A 19263-nucleotide genomic window follows, 5' to 3' on the forward strand; every position below is an offset into this window, starting at 1 on the left:
GGAAGGTATATAAAGAAATCAACAAACAAACTAAACAAATGTATGAATTAAATAATTATATCACCTCCAAACTATCCCCCCCCCATTTACTATCCTGCGGTAGAAGTTTCTACCATGGCCTGGAGCATTAAATGCTCCGACGCTGTTTTCACGGGTGTCAGCGGATGGTGGGTTGTCAGGATTCAGGGGGAAGGGGTCGGTGACAGGAGGGAGTGGGCATCCTTCCTGAAAATTCATGATGGGGGGGTGTTGGGGGATCGAGGAGGCCAGCAATAGGAGGGAATGGGTGTCCATTATAGGGGGGTGTCGGGCAGTGTTAGGAAGGAGGGAGTGGGCATCCCTCTTGTTAATTTTGAGGGTGGATGTGTGAGGTCCTCCACCGCAACCAATTTAGCTGATTGCAGTGGGGTATTTTTCAGCTGAGCTGGCAGGAATTTCCGAAGCCAAGGCTTCGGGGAGTCTTGCCAGCTCAGCTGATCGGGGATTCCCTTGGCAAAGATAGGCTAAAGCGCGATTCTCTAACCAGTGCCAGTGATATGGGCGCCGGTTAGAGAATTGAAGGGGGGGTAGGTGTCGGTTCGTTAGGGCAGACGCGATTCTGCATAGGACGCCGATACGTGATTCTCAGTCGCTTCTTAGGCGGCTGCTGCTGAGACTGCCATCCTATACAGAATCAGGCCCTATATGTCATACTGAAGGTTTATTTTATGTATGAAATAAAAGAACATTTAGAATATGGAATTCATTTATTGCGTTATATATGTATACCACCCTCTTTAGGCATAATTCAACCTGTAAAGGTTCAGAAAACATAAGAATTCTATTCCATTCTAACATTTGTTATCCCAAAGATCCAAGGGCTCCTTTTACAAAGCTGCGCTAGCGATATCCACATAGCAAATGCAATGAAGTCCACAATAGCTGAATGGGTTTTGTCAGATTTGCCTCGTGGGAATTGCTAGTGCAGCTTTGTAAAAGGAGCCCCAAGGCAGTTGATCAAGAAAACTACAAATAATATTGGGATTACAATTGCATTACTGAACAAAAATGATATTGAATTAACAATTTCCCAAATATTTTTTAAAATAAAAACATTTTCAAATATTTACCAGCATAAATGGTAATACATCATAAAAATATATTAAAAACTCAATATCAAAGCACAATTCAAACTGAAGCTTTGGTTGTTTGGAAAGAGGTGGTGGCAAGGAGTGCAAAATCTATTGCACCTAAAAGGCCACCCCTGTCAGCAGCATTTTGCTTGAATGTTGACTTTTACAAGTCGCAGTAATAATGTTTTTGAAATTTCTGTAGGAGATTATCATCACATCAGAATTTCAACAGTTTAATTGTGTAGGTTCCACGGTTGTTCAAAAACCATAAATCATAAAGACTGTATATAAACATACACAGGATCATCCTTGTGAAAAAGTGAATTATTTGCAAATGCTCTTACCTGGTGCTGCATTGAAAGGTGAGTTAGTAGTGCAGCCTTGTTCTTAGATCACAAAGTGCTAGTGCAACTCTTTGTTGCATTTCAAGTCTCATTTTTTCTTCAAGAAACATTCATCTCCTTTGTAGCATTGATCAGTTGCAGAGCACCATAGTCACTAATAAAGTTTTATGAATAACCAAAGGCAATTGGGCTCCAGTGTAATTACAATTTTTGCATCTCAGTATGGTGGAAAAAAGGACTGCTGTTGACCTTTCTTTCCCCTCACATGGTGGCCACACAGTACATTTCTTAACTCAGTGGTCTTCACCCATTTTTTAAGTAGGAGCCACTTTGGATCCAAATGAGCTGAAGGAGAGCCACCAAATATATTCCTGTGTGAGGCCATGAGACTGCTGAACAGTGTGTGTCAATAATATCCATCCTACCAGCCTGCCTTCAAAATCCTTTATTGGGTGTTTCGTCAAGGTTGTGGGCATTTCCAAAGACACTCTCTTCATCTATTGAGAAATGCCTTGTCCTGGCTCTGCCCTTCATCCATTTCCCCCTTTCTGTCATGAACTTAAAGATGCAGAGAGCAGTGGGAAAAAAAAGCCAGAATAATACTGAGGGTTGCCCCAGAGGTCTCCAGGGACCACCACTGGCCCCCGGACCTTGCACTGAAGAACACTGCTTTAACTCCTCTCCCTGTAGCCACAGCAATTGGCAGTGTAAGAGAGAAAGGGCATGTGCATTGCAGCTCCCAGATACTTTCTGTCGAAAGAGACATGGTGGGGAGGGAGAAATAGCAGTCACCAGCAATAATTCATTGTTGTGGCCCGGGGGTAAAAGAAACATGTGCAAAGCAAAATGAATGGGAAAGAGAAGAAGATGGGGGAAAGATGGGGGTACTAGTGATGATATGTACCAAATGGTTGTTTAGAACAGCAAATAGTTTATTTGATATGGATAAAATAGTTGTGCCAACTTCTGATTTGTAACCTACTGCTGACCAATTGGCATTTTATTTTCAGGAGAAAATTTCTAATATTCGATCCCAGTTTAAAAACTGCATTTACGATGAATTACCATCATTATATAGTGGGGATGATATGGCAATCCCCTCAGATATGATTTGGTCTGATTTTGATCCTGTTCAATGGTCTGAACTAGATCTCATTGTCAACTGAGTTATCCAACATTTATTATGATATCTGCCTCCTCTCTGGGTAATGATAGAGGGATACTTTCAGAATCGAATTGTTAGGTTCATAGACTCTCTTTAGGCGCCATTGTCTAGCCATGTACTGAAGAGCTACAGTACATCATAAGTGGAACCTATGGTGTTATGCTGGTTGTACATTTATGTCCTTTTGCTATTGTCTGGTGTAATGCAGCCTTTTTGTTTGTATTTTGTTTCATATGGTTCAATAAAGTTTATAAATTAAAAAAAAGAAAAGAAATCTGCCTTCTCTCATTTTAGACCTTCTCTTGAGGACATTATTATTACTCAAATATTGAAAAATAAGAAAGAATCTTAATTGTGAGCAATTATAGACCAATAGCTTCCATACCATTTTTAATAAAGCTTATTGGAGGACATTGTTGCAACTCAAAAAAAAGCATATCTTGATAGATTTCATATACTACATCATTCTCAATCACGCTTCTGGACAAATTTTAGCACAGAAACAGACTTATGCACATTGATATTAGAGATTAAAATGTTGTTAAATAAGGGAAAGAAGGCACTCATTATGCAATTTGATTTATTGAGTGCTTTTGATGTTGTTGCTCATCAATTACTATAGAAGACAATATGCATCATTGGAATTACGAGTAATGTTCTTCAGTGATTTACAGGTTTTCTCACTAGATTATATTTAGTTAAGATGAGTGGATTTTGTCAAAAAAGTGGAACACACCTTGCGGGGTGCCACAAGACTCTTCCTTTTCCCCATCTTGTTTAAGGGAAGATTAGGTTCATACCTCGATAATCTTCATTCCAGTAGAAAGGTATTTGAGTCTTGACCAGTGGGTTATTCACCTCTACTCACACGTTTGTGTAGAAGGTGTGATCTACATTTTTCAGCTCTGCCTTCTCTGACACTGCTCTGTGCATAAAACATTTTTTCACTTGCTTGAATGAGTTCACATTGTCCTATGAATTAGATTTGGAACTGATGGCATGAGTTAATAAAGTTTTACCTATAAAGAAAATTCCAGTTGTAATTTTCCAAGAGAGCAAAAGCTTGAGTAATCCAGAGCTATTGCTGCTTTGATTGAACTGGACATCTCAGTTACCAATGCCTACTAGACAACATTTCAAAATATGATTTTTTTTTTTTTAAATCTTAGAACAAAATATATTAAGGAATGTTTTCTATTTTCTGTCAATAGGAACAATTCATAGTATGTAAATGCCTTAGTTTACTGGTTTCATGACACCTTTCTATTTTTCTTCTGTTTTGAAATGACTAATGCATGAAAACCTACAGTTTACAGAAGTTTGTGTCTTTGCAAATGGTAATGGTTAATGAGTGTAAGCTTAAAATATAAAATTAAGCTCAATTAAATAAAGCCAATATTAAAATTACCTCCATTTTCTGATTTTTGAGAGATATCAGGGATCTTCCACAATATCCTTTGCTGTTCAGCACTCCTGAAAATATAAAGTACTAATTAATTGAAATTAATGTTTGATTTAATTTAATACCAGCCTTGGCTGTGATTGATTTTTCTGTAAAAAAAAATTTCAAATCTTATTGAACTGAACTGAATGAATTTAAAAGCCTATGGGGAGATTCTTTTGTGGGGGAAATGAAACCATTAAATCGTTAATTCCCAAAATGTCCTTTACTAAAACACATCTCAATGAAACATTAAAACATCTCTTTAATTCTCTCACCGGATATCCCTTTTAAAATCTCAAGGAATGGCCACAAATAATAGAAATTTTTATATATACTGTAATTCTATAAAGGAATGCTCAGGAAAAGATGTCCAATGGTCTGTATGGAATGAAAGTCACTCCATGGATACCAATGAAGAAAGAAATACAAAAGAAAGCTAAGACCAATAAGATTTCATGTCTTCAGAAGCGCTAGTAGCAGTATAATGTGGGAATGCCAGCAGGGCTGTCAGGGCCTAAGCTCAGGATCTCACATTTGCAGGGTTCTGCAGCTAGACAGCAGGGTAAGAAAAAAAAAATGTGACCAGGATCATGCAGGAGAAAGATATCAGGAGGGGCAGAGAGAGAGCCAGGCCCTCTCCCACCAGTAAGAACATAAGAACTGCCTTACTGGATCAGAGAATAAGAGAACAAGAGGGCATTTAGAAAAGTTGAAAGGGGACAGATTCAAAACGAATGCTAGGAAGATTTTCTTTACCCAACGTGTGGTGGACACCTGGAATGCGCTTCCAGAGGGCATAATAGGGCAGAGTATGGTACTGGGGTTCAAGAAAGGATTGGACAATTTCCTGCTGGATAAAGGGATAGAGGGGTATAGATAGAGGTTTATTGCACAGGTCCTGGACCTGTTGGGCTACCGCGTGAGCGGACTGCTGGGCACAATGGACCTCAGGCCTGACCCAGCGGAGGCATTGCTTATGTTCTTATGTTCCATCTAGCTCAGTATCTCGTCTTCATGGAGGCCAATCCAAGTCACATGTACCTGGCAAAAACCCAGATAGTAGAAGCTTTCCATACCACCTATCCAGGGCAACAGCAGAATATGGACTTTTCCTCTAGGAACTTGGTCAAACCTTTTTTAAAATCAGCTACATTAACTGCTCTTACACATCCTTTGGCAATGTGTTCCAGAGCTTAACTATTCTGTGAGTGAAAAAATATTTCCTCCTATTGGTTTAAAAGTATTACTTTGTGACTTCATTGAGTGTACCCTAGTCTTTGTAAATCTTGAGGCAGTAAAAATCAATCCACTTGTACCCATTCTACTCCACTCAGGATTTTGTAGACTTCAATCATATCTCCCCTCAGCTGTCTCTTTTCCAATCTGAAGAGCCCTAACCTCTTTAGTCTTTCCTCATACGAGAGGAGTTCCATCCCCTCTATCATTTTGGTCACTCTTCTTTGAACATTTTCTAGTGCTGCTATATCTTTTTTGAGATAAGGAGACCAGAACTGAATGCAATACCCAAAGTGAGGGTAAAGACTTAAGGGCCCTTTTACTAAAGTGTGTTAAGCCCTTAAGGCATAACTAAAGTATGGAAACAGGTTACTGTGCGACTGTATTAAATGATTTTGCCTAATTCTGTATGTAAAACCACAAGTTACTGCATTTTTCAGATTTTCTCCCTCAGGAGTGTGGCATGGGTGATGAGTGGGCCAAATGGCAAGATGACATAGGACAGCATACCACCTCCTCTCTCTCTCTCAGCAGGTACTGCGCACTAATGGGAACATTAATGTATGACCTGCAATAAAAATAGTGGGGGATGCCCCCAGAAGGTGCCATGCAAAAACATAAGCATCACCATCCTGGGACAGATCAAAGGTCCATTAAGCCCAATATCCTGTTTCCAACTGTGGCTAATTCAGATCATAAGTACTTGGCAAGATCCCAAAAGAGTAAAATACAGTAGATTTTGTGCTGCTTATCTTAGAAATAAGCAGTGGATTTTCCAAAGTCCAATTTAATGATCGTTTATAGACTTTTCTCATAGGAACTTGTCAAAACCATTTTTAATCCCTGCTATGTTAACCACTTTTATCACATTCTCTGGATTTCAGAGTTTAATTACACCATGAGTGAAGAAATATTTTCACCAATTTGTTTTAAAATGACTCCTTAAGTTTAAGTTTAAGTTTTAAGTTTATTAGGATTTTATATACCGCCTATCAAGGTTTTCTAAGCGGTTTTACAATCAGGTACTCAAGCATTTTCCCTATCTGTCCCGGTGGGCTCACAACCTATCTAACGTACCTGGGACTATGGAGGATTAAGTGACTTGCCCAGGGTCACAAGGAGCAGCTCGGGATTTGAACCCACAACCCCAGGGTGCTGAGGCTGTAGCTTCAACCACCGCACCACACACTCCTCCTTAGTAGTTTCATTGTCTCTTTTGCCTTTCCTCATATTATTTTTGTGTTATATATTATTGTATTGGTTTTGTATTATTTATTGTTGGTTTTATTTTATTTATTATACATTTGTCATTATAATCCACTTCGGTCAATGCTCAGCTGTATATAAGGAATATAAGTATTTAGAAATAAAATAAACAAAAAAGCAAAATGGTGTGGAGCCTGTAAGTGCTCTAGCCACATCCCCCCTCTCATATATAACAAGAAGCCCATGAGGAAAAAAAAGAGATGGGGTTCATAGGGCCAGCAAATACATACCAATGCACAGATCTGGTGCTGGATTTTGTTTTGGTTTTTTTTTTTGCTACTGGCGATGCCCAGATCTCTGGAGCAAGAAAATTTTGGAACCCTTGGTCACTGATTCCTCTTTTTATCTTATGGTGATTCCCTCTCCAATTTTTAGGGCTCCCAGGAGAATCCTTGCTCTGGATATGGTGCAAGCAAGATCTCAGTTATCTGATGGCCGGACGGACGGGTGCCAAGCCTGCCCGTCCGAGCCCATGTGCCAAGCCCGCCCAACCGGGCCTATGTGCCTAAGGCCCCACCTACAGGAGGGGCCTAGGCTCCCGGGCCTATTCTGGTTGTCCCAGGCGCCTTAGGCCCCACCTGTGGCCGGGGTTTCAGCCACCTGGGCCAATCCGGCCCCATTCTGGAGCCGGCTCGTCTGCCGGACGAGCAGGCTTTGCATCCGTCCATCCTGCCAACATTTAACAGGTATGGGGTTGGGATTGGAGGTGGGGGGGTCGTGGGGTCGGCAGAGGGGGGCCGATCAGGGGTTCGGGGAGGGGGTGGTCATTGGGGGGGGTTGTGTCGAGGGCAGGAGTGCCTGGGATCCCTCCTGCCCATATTGTAGTGGGGGGGTAGGGAGTCCGCCTGGGCAGGAGGGGTTGGGCTCCCTCTTGCCAGATCTTGTAGAGGGTGGGGGGTGAGAGGCCAGGAGGGCTTGGGCTCCCTCCTGGCCGGATCAGACTCAGGGGGGGGGGGGGTTTGGGGATCGCGGGGTAGGAGGACTTGGGTTCCCTCCTGCCCTGAACGTAATCGGGAGGGTTGGGGATCGTGGGGCAGAAGGGCTTGGGCTCCCTCTTGCCACGATGTTGTCGGGGGGGGGGGTGTGATGTATCGCAGCAGGAGAGATGCCTCATCTCCTGTACCGTGATGCCAACACTCCTCTACCCGAACTGCCACAACCCGCGGCAGGAGAGATAGGGCATCTCTCCTGCGGCGGGTCGGGGCAGTTCGGGTACAGGAGTGATGGCATCGCGGTAGGGGAGATGAGGCATCTCTCCTGCCGCAATCATTGCTGTAGGGGGTAGGCAGGTTGCTGGGGCTGCCAAGCTGATCGCAGCAGCCACGATCAGCTCAGCGGCCCCTTTTTCGGCACTTAGACCTGTTTTGTATATAAGTGCTGACTAGGCAACCTGTCAAATGTTTTGGTTATTTCTGCTGCACGCCTAGGTCTAGGTCGGCCCACCACCCGCCCTTTTCCCGCCTCTAAAAACACTTCTTTTCTCTCTGTGCGTTTAGTGGCAGGGGAAAGGCCTAAGCTGGTTTTAGATACGTCTAAAACGAGCTTTGATTATGGGTACTTGGACGATCAAGCTTTTTGATCGTCCAAGTAGCCATTTAGGCCACTTTTTAGACGTCGTTTTTTTTTTATTATGAACCCCTTAGGGTGCTGAGGCTGTTGCTCTAACCACTATGCCACTTCCTTCCTGCCTTATTATGTATGTATACTTTGTTATGCTTTATACAAACTTGTAATCCGTTCTGAGCTTTTCTTTTAAATGAATAGAAACTGGTCTCCCAGTGATAATTGAGGCCAGAAAGCGAGACAGAATAAAGGGATGTCAGTATTTCTGGACATGCTATTACTAGTTGCATCTTGATAGCATGTTGCTCTTAGTACAGTGCTAATTCTTAGAATGCTGCTACGGTATTTTTATGTTGTTGCTACCATGTTAATTAGTGAGCAACGATACCTACCTAGTAGTAGATGTATTTCTCCATCATAGAATGCAGTCTTCCTAGCTACATGCACTTATAACTCCTGGGCTGCTTTCTAAATATCCACACTCATATCACAATAACAAAAAAGATGAGGTGAACAGGAAATTCTTTGCATTGTAATTTCTTACCAAACAGCAGGCGGAAGCACGGCTTGCAGTTTTGTCACTCCTCCATCAATGGGAATAAGAAACTGGACGTTGTTAAGGGCTACTGGTGTTGTCATGGCCTCAGTATTATATTTGTAGTCTATGCGCAGGTCAGTGCTTGCTGGGTCACATCGCCAGCTCACAGCAAGATTTAGTGGCGTAGACTGAAGACTCTGGGTAGATACCTTACAAAATGATAACATATTCTAACTGGGTCACAGTGGCAGCTAAATCTTGTTGCTTTCAAATACTTCAAAAGACTACCAGCCATTAAGGGGATAATGCTATAACACAGTGCCAATGTGCCACATACTTTTCCTTATAGAATACTACCATAACTGGGTATATATGAGTATATGCAGTTAGGCATGAGCACGTACTTCAGCCATAGGCCTGGTACAAATGCTCAGAACTAAATGCCATAGATATAAAGTACTTAGAGTACTTTATAAGTTAGGCGTGCAAATGCAAGTCCCACTCATGCTCTGCCCAAACTGCGCCTGTGTGTTTACCCACCTGTCAAATATGCGCTATGTAAGATATACATGGGTTTACAGACCAGCGCTTATGTGGAATTTTGGCATTGACGCAGATATAGGCCAGGTTTAATTGACACAAACATTACTGCTTTATTTTATAGAATTGTGTCCTAAGTGGAGAGGGAAAATAAATGAATATCCATATGGTTAAAAATTCTCTATAAAACACAAATTATAGCACTGATTGTATACTGTATGTACATTCAAAAGAAAGCAGAAACACCCCTAATAAATGTAATCATTACCCTAAAAAAGTCTTATAGAATAATCCAAAACCCCATTATACATGAAAAAAATTAATAACACAATTAATTTTGTAGCATTAAGTATTTAGGGCATGTTTTTGTAGGTTACTACTCCAAGAACACTGATACAACCTATAGTATTGATGTAGTCAGGATACTGTGAACATCTTTTGAATTAACGAGCTTGTTCTATGTGTAACAAGTATGTTGATGGAATGTGAAAAATGTTTTTCTGAAAGTTTAACATTTTTTAAAGAGCTGTGTAAACAAAATTTTTTCAAGATCATATGACAGCATATGCTTTGGTGGTATTTGAGCTATTTGCTATGATGTGCAGATTATCAATGTTTGTGTTATACTGATTGCGATGAGGCACGCTATCAGGAGAAGTGGAACGCTCTTTTGTTTTGCTACCCCAAACTAACCCATCCTCCTAGTTGCTAATGTTGTGTGGGCATAAAGTTGATCAGATTATAACCTTGTGGTGTACCTCACTTCGCAGTCTATGCAGGTTATAAATATTTTAAATAAGTAAATACATACGATAATTAAGGAGCGTACTTCTGTAAACAAAAAATGAGAAAAGCTTGAAGACTGGGCAATTTGGACAGTTTTACAGATTATTAATTTAGTCCTACTGTTTTAATTGCCCTTTCTACAGGTTTTTCTGATGACCTTACCTGGTACTTTAGCATGTCCACATTGTAGTAGGTGGCTTGTGGTTTCTGTTCTGATACTTTTTTTAGATGAGTCATTAAATTTGGCATGTTTACCCAGAATTCCTTAGCAGTTGTGTCAGTTTGCGTGTTGTCACTGTTCAAATAGGGGAAAAGCAATGAGTTTAGAGGTTTGAAACAAACGACTTATTTTATACTGAAAAAAAGAGGTTCTAAATTGCCTACTTGTAAACAAAGCTACCCTAACTCTAGTATATACTTAGCTACATGAGATATATTGGAAGATTAGGTTTCTACCTTCCATAATCCTCTTTCTGTTAGTTCCTGTAGGATTCCATATGCTGGGTGTTCAATCCCAACCTACAATCTGGGAGTTGCAGAAATCCACAAACTTTTCTGAGCACATACTACACCCCCTTAGCCCTGAGAGCTAGCAAACATATCCAGTTAAATTCCAAAGCCAAGCAACATACCTGAAGATCCCCAGCAACATAAGTAATTGTTGAACTAGTTTGCTCTGCAAAATATTAACCAGCGATAAACAGGCACAAAGGCAACTTAGAAAAAAAAAAACCCATTGAGAAACAATGTAAAACTAACCTGCTGAGTGCAACGAACACCCCAAGAAAGGCCTTCAGTAATGCATATACTCACAGAAAATGTTCCACAGCATGTCAACTGGCTGGAAAACATTCAAGCCTATAAGGAGAATCATTAAGGCAGAAAGAAGCTATTCCAAACAACTGAGTGTACCTAGATAGGGCAGTCCTTATGGAATCCTACAGGGACTAACTGAAAGAAGATTATTGAAGGTATAAAGCTAATCTTCCATTCTGTTACGTTTCTTCCGGATTCCATATAGTAGGTGACGTACCAAAGCAATGGTAACATCTAGGGAGGGACAGAAGAGCCTGCCCTCAACACCGAGATGCCAAAAGCAGCATTAGAATGGCCTGCCACATCCACTCAGTAAAAACTGGGTAAAGGTATGAGAGGACCAAGTAGCCGCCCTGCAAAGTTCATCAGGATGAATTGTGTGAGACTCCACTCATGACGCAGCCACACTTCCAGTGGAGTGGGTGTTAACTGAGATCGGCAGCTGCTTGCTGCGGGTGATGGAAGTCGCGGAAATAGCCATTCAAATCCATCGAGCGATCAAAGCCTTGGCCGCTGGATGACCACCAGGACAAATAGGCAATCAGACAGCCGGAAAACATTAGTCCTCTCCAAACAGTGGAGCAAGACTTCCCTTACAGCAACTTGCACAAGATCTGATCCTTTTGCTCCGAGCCTGTGGAAGCAGACAAACAAACTTCCTGTTTGACATGGAAGGCAGAAACCACTTTTGGTAGAAAGGAAGGGAAGGTACAGTATGGAGAAAACTCCCGTGTCTGGAAAATGGATGAAGGACGCCCTTCACGAAAAAGCCTGAAGCACCAAAAAACGCCGTGCTGAAACAACGGCAACCAAAAAGACAGTCTTGACTGTCAGATCCAGAAGAGAAGCATCCTCCAGTGATTTGAATAAGCCTCTCCAAGGCCCTGCAGAAAGATGTTAAGATTTCATGAAGGGAAAAGAAAATGCAAGGAAGGTCACAAACAAAGTGCTTCTCCCGGAAACCTGGACACAGTGGGATGAATAGTAAGCGAACTAGCACCTCTGCATGTTCTGAAACATGAAAGGCCTTCAACCTGAACTGCAAAGGAGGCCACTGCTAAACCTGCTTCTAGACCTGCCTGAAGAAAAACCAGGACCACCGTAAAGACAGCCCTTTCAGGCTCCATGTGATTCTTAGCACACCACTGTTGAAAAGCCTTCCAGACTTTGGCATAAGACACCATAGTAGAGGGTTTCATTGAATGTAAAAAAAAATTGAGATAACTACATCCGAAAAATCATACTTCCTCCAATCTGAGCGCTAAAGAACCATGCTGTAAGACCAAAGCACTATGGGATCTCCATGGGCATTGGCCTATGACTGAGAAGATATCAATAAAGAGGTGGCTGGAGTCTCTCACCCCATGAAAGATGGACGAGATCTGCAGACCATGGGCACCGAGTCCAGTCTGAAGCTAGTAGAATCACCAGGCCGGGATGCGTTGCTATCTAGTGGAGAACCCAACTGACTAGAGGTCACGGAGAGAACATAAGAATTTGAAGCTGCTGGGTCAGACCAGTGGTCCATCGTGCCCAGCAGCCCGCTCCCGCAGCAGACTCTAGGTCAAAGACCAGTGTCCTAATTGAGACCAGCCCTACCTGCGGTACGTTCCAGTTCAGCAGGAACTTGTCTAACTTTGTTTTAATCCCTGGAGGGTGTTTTCCCCTATAACAGCCTCCGGAAGAGCGTTCCAGTTTTCCACCACTCTCTGGGTGAAAAAGAACTTCCTTACGTTTGTACAGAATCTATCCCCTTTTAACTTCAGATAGTGCCCTCTCATTCTCCCTACCTTGGAGAGGGTGAACAACCTGTCTTTATCTACTAAGTCTATTCCCTTCAGTATCTTGAATGTTTCGATCATGTCCCCTCTCAGTCTCCTCTTTTCAAGGGAGAAGAGGCCCAGTTTCTCTAATCTCTTGCATGTTCGGCAACTCCTCCATCCCCTTAACCATTTTAGTTGCTCTTCAATGGACCCTTTCGAGTAGTACCATGTCCTTCTTCATGTACGGCGACCAGTGCTGGACACAGTATTCCAGGTCCACCTTGTTGACTCCAGCCACATGGGTCACCAAGAAAGACAAAAGATGTGCTTCCACCCAGCGGAATGCAGATGATCTTTCTGACCCAAGAAAGAGAGCACTCGAGCTCCCTTGCGATGTATGTATGCCACCGCTGCGGTGTCATCGTAGAAACTTGCACTGTTGGTCCTTTCAGAAGGGGCTGGAGAGCGTGTAATGCCAGCCTAATTGCCCAAAGCTGCAGACCAATGTTTCAGACCAGGAGTCTACTGCCCCTGAATGAAGCGGGCCCCACAGTGAGCCCGCAACCCAACAAGTTGGCATCCGTCCTATGAGTCATCCACTCTGAAATCCCCCCGAAGCCACCAGATCAAGTTGTTGCTAGCTGGCACTGTCCAGGGTAGTGGCATCTGAAGAGGAAAACTCTTTGGAGACCACCGATATAGGAGGGACTCCTGTAAAGGGCGCATTGGGATCTCTGGCTCAGGGGATCACCTCCAAGGAGGCTGCCCAAGACCCCAGAACCTGCAGATAAAGCCAGACAGTCCAGGAGAATTCTGATTTGTTGTAGAAGGTTCTGTCTCCGTGCCTTGAGAAGAAGTACATGACAAGGGACCACTGGAAAGGGGTCTCAAGGCACTGAAGCCATCGAGAAATCAAACTTTAAGCAAAAAATAAGAAAAGAAGTAGAGCAAATGCAAAAGACTTCTGTATGGATTGCTTGCAGAAATTGTAACTGGATATATATGCTAGCTCTCAGGCTAAGGGGATGAAGTATGTGCTCAGAAAACTTTGTGGATTTCTGCAACTCCCAATTGCGGGTTGGGATTGAACACCCAGCATGTGGAATCTGAAAGGAACGTAACAGAATTCTCTTTATTAATGCACAGTGGTCCTTTCCCTATTATAATTCCCTTTATAACAACGCTTGGATATGGATCTAAATATTGGCCTGTTCTGTTTTCAAATAATTTCATTTTCTTTGAAAAAAATGGTTTATATTTTTTAATATTAATTTACAATATTTACAAGAGCTGGTTATTGCTGGAAAGTGGGCAATGCTGTAACATAGATCAGACTTGTTAAATTAATTTCAGTATGTAATGAAGTCATATTCCAGGACTACTATACCTGAATAGATTGGAGCAAACTCTCCCACTACAGTAGAGTGCATATATCAGTGCAATCGTACCATTCCAGAATGATCTCCACTACAGTGAATAGATGTACTGAAGCAAATGTATTGACATATTAATCAGCTGCAATAGTTAACCCTCTATTGCCTCAGTTACAAAAACTTAGATTGTGAGCTCACTAGGAACAGAAAAAGTACCTGCATATAATATATGTACGGTAAATCTCTTTGGTTGTACCACAGAAAAACAGTATATCAAACCCATGACTCTTTATTGTAAAAACAGATATAGCTAGAATGGTGTCTTACACGTTCAGACCAATTAAATCAAAATACTCTCAAACACAGTCTTCAATGAACAAAGGCAGGTCTAATTTCCAAGCTATGCAAATCAGCCTTGTTCTTAAATCAAAAGTACAATTAAACTCAAAAGAAGGGTTGGGAAGGTTCAAATAATTCTACAGTGGCAGTCTTGCAATGCTTGCTGATATTAACAAGCTGACAGTATTTGATTTTGTAGTGGATGCAAGAAGATATTTACCAGCAGAGGAGTTGGGGATTTGGCAGGACGTGCTCTAACCTGCTGTAGTTGGTTATGCGGAAGGTTAGAACTGCTGGCGCTGGATTATTAGCAAAGTGTCTGGTGATTCCAGCTGGAAACGAGAGCACCATTTCTCCAGTTATCTTCACTATACATCTTCCCAGTCAAACAGATGCAAGGGAAAAAAGAGGAAGATACAAAGAAGACTTGAATTTCAGTGTTTGTAGTCAGCTTTCAAATCAAAAGGCTAAAAATAATTTAGGAGTCGAAATTGAAAGCAATTTCAATGGCCAGAAATGGCTCTTGCCCATTTGAATTGCTTTTCCATGGCTAACTAGGCATATTCAGTGGCACTTAACCAGATAGTGCTGCTGAAAGTGCCTGGTTAGCCCCTAGGCCAAAACCAGCTACTTTGTGGACATTCCAGAGGTGGATTCATCATTTCGCCAGTTACATAGTAACATAGTAGATGACGGCAGATAAAGACCCGAATGGTCCATCCAGTCTGCCCAACCTGATTCAATTTAAATTTTTTTTTTTTTTTCTTCTTAGCTATTTCTGGGCAAGAATCCAAAGCTTTACCCGGTACTGTGCTTGGGTTCCAACTGCCGAAATCTCTGTTAAGACTTACTCCAGCCCATCTACACCCTCCCAGCCTTTGAAGCCCTCCCCTGCCCATCCTCCACCAAACGGCCATACACAGACACAGACCGTGCAAGTCTGCCCAGTAACTGGCCTAGTTCAATCTTTAATATTATTTTCTGATTCTAAATCTTCTGTGTTCATCCCACGCTTCTTTGAACTCAGTCACAGTTTTACTCTCCACCACCTCTCTCGGGAGCGCATTCCAGGCATCCACTACCCTCTCTGTAAAGTAGAATTTCCTAACATTGCCCCTGAATCTACCACCCCTCAACCTCAAATTATGTCCTTATTCAGCCCTTAATTGGCTAAGATAGCCGCATAAACAGGACCGCATAAAACACAGTTCTATCTTTATGTAGTTCAATGTAGCCAGTTAAGTGTTGAATATCGCACTTAAATGGCTGGGTATGCCTAGATATTCAATGTTGGTGTCTGGATATGGCTAGGCATCGAATATCCAGGAATAAAGCTGGCAGTGTTCAACGCAACGCTGACTGCTGCTCATTGAATATCGATCCCTTTAACATAGAGCAATGACAATTAATACAAAAGACAATTGGGTCCCATTCCCCCACTCAATAGAAAAGACCAAACATATAAATGAGAATAGTTGATCATGGTATTACTGCCCATGAGATTCTCTCTTATACTTCTCAGATATTTGAATGTTCCTCTCATATTCCTCTGTCTTATCTTTCTCTCTTCTAGGGTATGCATATTTAAGTTCTTACTTCATTTCATAGGCTTTTGGGGGTAGACTGCACTACAGAAGGCCTACCAAACTGGTACAAGGTCTGTACCAAAAGCTTCATGAGAAGAAACCTAAATATGCAATAGAGAACAGACAAATATTAGACTTTTTTCAGCGTATGCTTAGATTTAATATCTGAAAATATGTCATTACAGAAAGGGTGGTCAATGAATGGAACAGTCATTAGATGTAGGAAAAACAAGTAGAAGAATTCAAGAGAATTTGGGATGAGTAGAGAAGGCAAGGGAAATAACAGCACCAGGAAGTTAATTGGGCAGACCAGATGGGCCTTTCATTACTTACATGCCAGTACATTTTGTGTTTTAACACACAGCTAAAACTCACTTTTCAGAAACAACCATTTTCAGGCTTATAAAAAAATCTTGCAAATGAGTTCAGGGTTTTTATTTTATGTCAGCTTTGATCGATACGACATTACTTTGATGAAAAAGAATTCCATTAGTTCATACACGTATTGATAATTTCTCAGCTAGAATACTGAAAGGTTATATATGCTGAGAGAGCACTAAGTAATTTGAGAAGGCTTCAAACCCTTCAGAATACTGCTGTGCATACGCCATCTAGAACTAGGAGATTTGACCATGCAACTCCTCTTCTGATAAGACACCCTACTACCGGCATCTGCATTGGCTGCCAATGGAGGCACGCGTAAAGTTTAAATTTGCCTGCTTCTGCTTCAAAGCACTACACTGACTTGCCCCTAAATATATAACTGACCTTTTCGTCTTCTCAGCCAACCGACACAAGAGAAGCTCACATTCCAACTTCGTTTCCCCCCCAGTGAGAGGTTGTAAACTGAAAAAACACCATGAACATCTTCTCTCGCACCAAGCAGCATCATGGGGTAAAGACCTAGAACAATTGCTTTCGCCCACTACTTATGAGGAATTTAGGAAACGTCTGAAAACACACCTGTTCCTAAAGTATCTAGACAACTGATCCTCTCTTCTCTCTCCCCTCTATAGCGATTAACATTCTATTGATCACTCTCTCCTCAAAAATGGATTTCCTGTCCTATTAACCCTCTTTCTTCCTCCCCTCTTAAAGTCAATCAATTTGTGCCTTTGCTTAATCTTTGTAAACCGCATAGAACTTCACGGTATTGCGGTATATAAGCTGTTATTATTATTATTATTTCATTGGTCTTCAATCTGATACAGGAATCGTTCCCATCAAGTCTTTTCACCTCAGTACTTATTAAATTTGAATATTCCATACTGTTCCACTAGATTAAGATCATTTAATACTTTCAGGTCCCAGAAATGCTCAGTTAGAATCCACCTGTCATTGTGCATTTATTTATTTATTTATTTTTTATTACACCTGCTCAATTGAATAGTCTTCCTTTTGATATCTGGGAGAGTTGTCCTTACAAAAAATTAAATCCCAGATTAAGACATATTTCTTTAAACAGGCAATTGAGTGACTGGGAGTTCTCCTGTCATGTCCCGCAGTATGCCTATTGCAGGTTAGTAAATGTGCCCATTACATCTTTACAGCCACTCACAAAAATCATGCAAAACTATGGATTATGCAAATCAATTCTACAGTTATGTAATATCAAAAGAATCAATTCTAAATGGTGTCTTAATTGAAGAATGAGAGCAAGAGGGAACACTTAAGTCAGATAAGAATATAAGAAAAGCAATACCGTGTTGCATCAATAGTCCATCTAGCCCACTATCCTGTTCTATAAGAATCATTATATGCCTGGACTGTAGCTTCCTAGATCTGAAGGAAGGCTTATGCCTTTGAACTACCATCATAGGCCTCCAGGTTTATCTCATGGCAGCATCAGTTCCCAATAAACAAAAGGTAAAATATGAAAGAAAATTTCCAGAATCCACTTCCGTCATTAAACTTGGACAAGCATTCCAGTAAGTAGAAGGAATGGGCAAAAATCCATTGGTACCAAAAGGGAAGGAAGCAACAGAATTTGTTAAGGAAGAGAAACAACTCTTCAAGAAATTGGATCAGCAGGGGAGAACCAAGTCAAATAACGCTACAGGGGTAATTGACTCAACTATGATGTAATTGTTGAGTGACTAAAAAGATAGATGTAGAGAAACAAGTGGCAAATGCATAAGTACAGCAGGAAATGCAAATTAGGGAATGGGATTGCGACTTGTATATTGCCTTTTTGTAGTTTTACAACCACACGCAAAGCAGTTTACATACAGGTACTTCAAGCATTTTCCCTATCTGTCCCGGTGTGAGCTCTTTTTAAAATAAAGGAGGGCAACGAATGGTGCACTACTAACTTGTTTGGGTCAGCCCCTTTGAAATAAGCATTGACTGTTTCTGTGAAGGCAGCTGCTACAGGAAGGGTGTCCTGTGCTCCCATAGTCAAAGGGCTGGGGCCTCTCGAAGAGCCTGCAACAAGAAAAACAGCTGTTAAGAACCTACAGTATTTCAGAATACAAAGCATCACAGCCACTATGAATCACAAAGTATCTCACAGACCAAAAATGAAAAAACGTCAAATATCCAAATATAATCACAAAAAGGAGGACAAAGTTAGCTCAGATAACTGAACAGAATCATAAGCATTCTATTCCCAAAAGGGAAGTGCAAGAATTTGAAAACTGACCCAGTCAGATACGAATGATTTAATGTATAAGTTCAGGTAGAAATTTCTGAATATTTGGGTAAAGTTTTACTCTTTTTGATACACTATGCAGGTTTTGCATGACAGTTTATACACATTTACATTTTTAAAAGTAATCTATTTTATATAACCTCATCATTTAATCTGAAAGTTTGGTGACGCTGTGTATTTGCAACGCTCAAATGTATCTCATCATTGGTGTAACAGGTGAGAGTGCAATATTTAGTTTAAGTCCCTTTTTTAAATATTTGTTTTGGATTTTTGGAGGGTATTTTTATGATTTTTTTATTATGCTATTCTACTATATTGCCTTTCTGAATCACTTTGGATGATTTTATGAATGATAATGCAATCTACAAATATAGTTTGATAAATAAAAAAAAATAAATGTTAACTTGAGTTATAATTCAAGTCATTTAAACAAGAAGATTTCCACCTGCACATTTTTTTTGAATGTATAATTTCTCATTAAAAAAAGAAAACTTTTGATACCATGATTACCATTTCTGTTTCAAAAACCAAAGAAAGAAGTACCGTAGGTGCTACACAGACCATGAACCAAAAAACAGAACACCAAATGTAAACATTTTGAAAGATTCCAGATGATGTTTAATCAACAAAATCAGCACCCCGTCAAAGGTACTGATTTGATGAATAAACGTCATCTGGAATCCCTGAACTTTTTATATTTGGTGCTATTTCTGTTCCAAATATAGTATATCTAGGGATGACA

The 19263-nt window shown here is 41.0% G+C and overlaps 1 protein-coding gene across 12 annotated transcripts in view; it reads right to left on the reverse strand.

Moving 5' to 3' along the window:
• Window positions 1–19263, reverse strand: part of SGIP1 (SH3GL interacting endocytic adaptor 1) — a 216527-nt gene that overhangs the window by 15567 nt on the left and 181697 nt on the right. For all 12 annotated transcript variants that reach the window (XM_033917200.1, XM_033917198.1, XM_033917191.1 and 9 more), the window contains 5 exons: window positions 18184–18295; window positions 14506–14661; window positions 10157–10289; window positions 8675–8877; window positions 4030–4094 (listed from right to left, as the gene is read on the reverse strand). In XM_033917200.1, coding sequence (XP_033773091.1) covers window positions 4030–4094; window positions 8675–8877; window positions 10157–10289; window positions 14506–14661; window positions 18184–18295 — 669 coding nt within the window. The remainder of the gene's footprint in view (window positions 1–4029; window positions 4095–8674; window positions 8878–10156; window positions 10290–14505; window positions 14662–18183; window positions 18296–19263) is intronic.

The sequence above is a fragment of the Geotrypetes seraphini genome, chromosome 12, assembly GCF_902459505.1.
Source record: "Geotrypetes seraphini chromosome 12, aGeoSer1.1, whole genome shotgun sequence".
Taxonomy (NCBI): domain Eukaryota; kingdom Metazoa; phylum Chordata; class Amphibia; order Gymnophiona; family Dermophiidae; genus Geotrypetes; species Geotrypetes seraphini.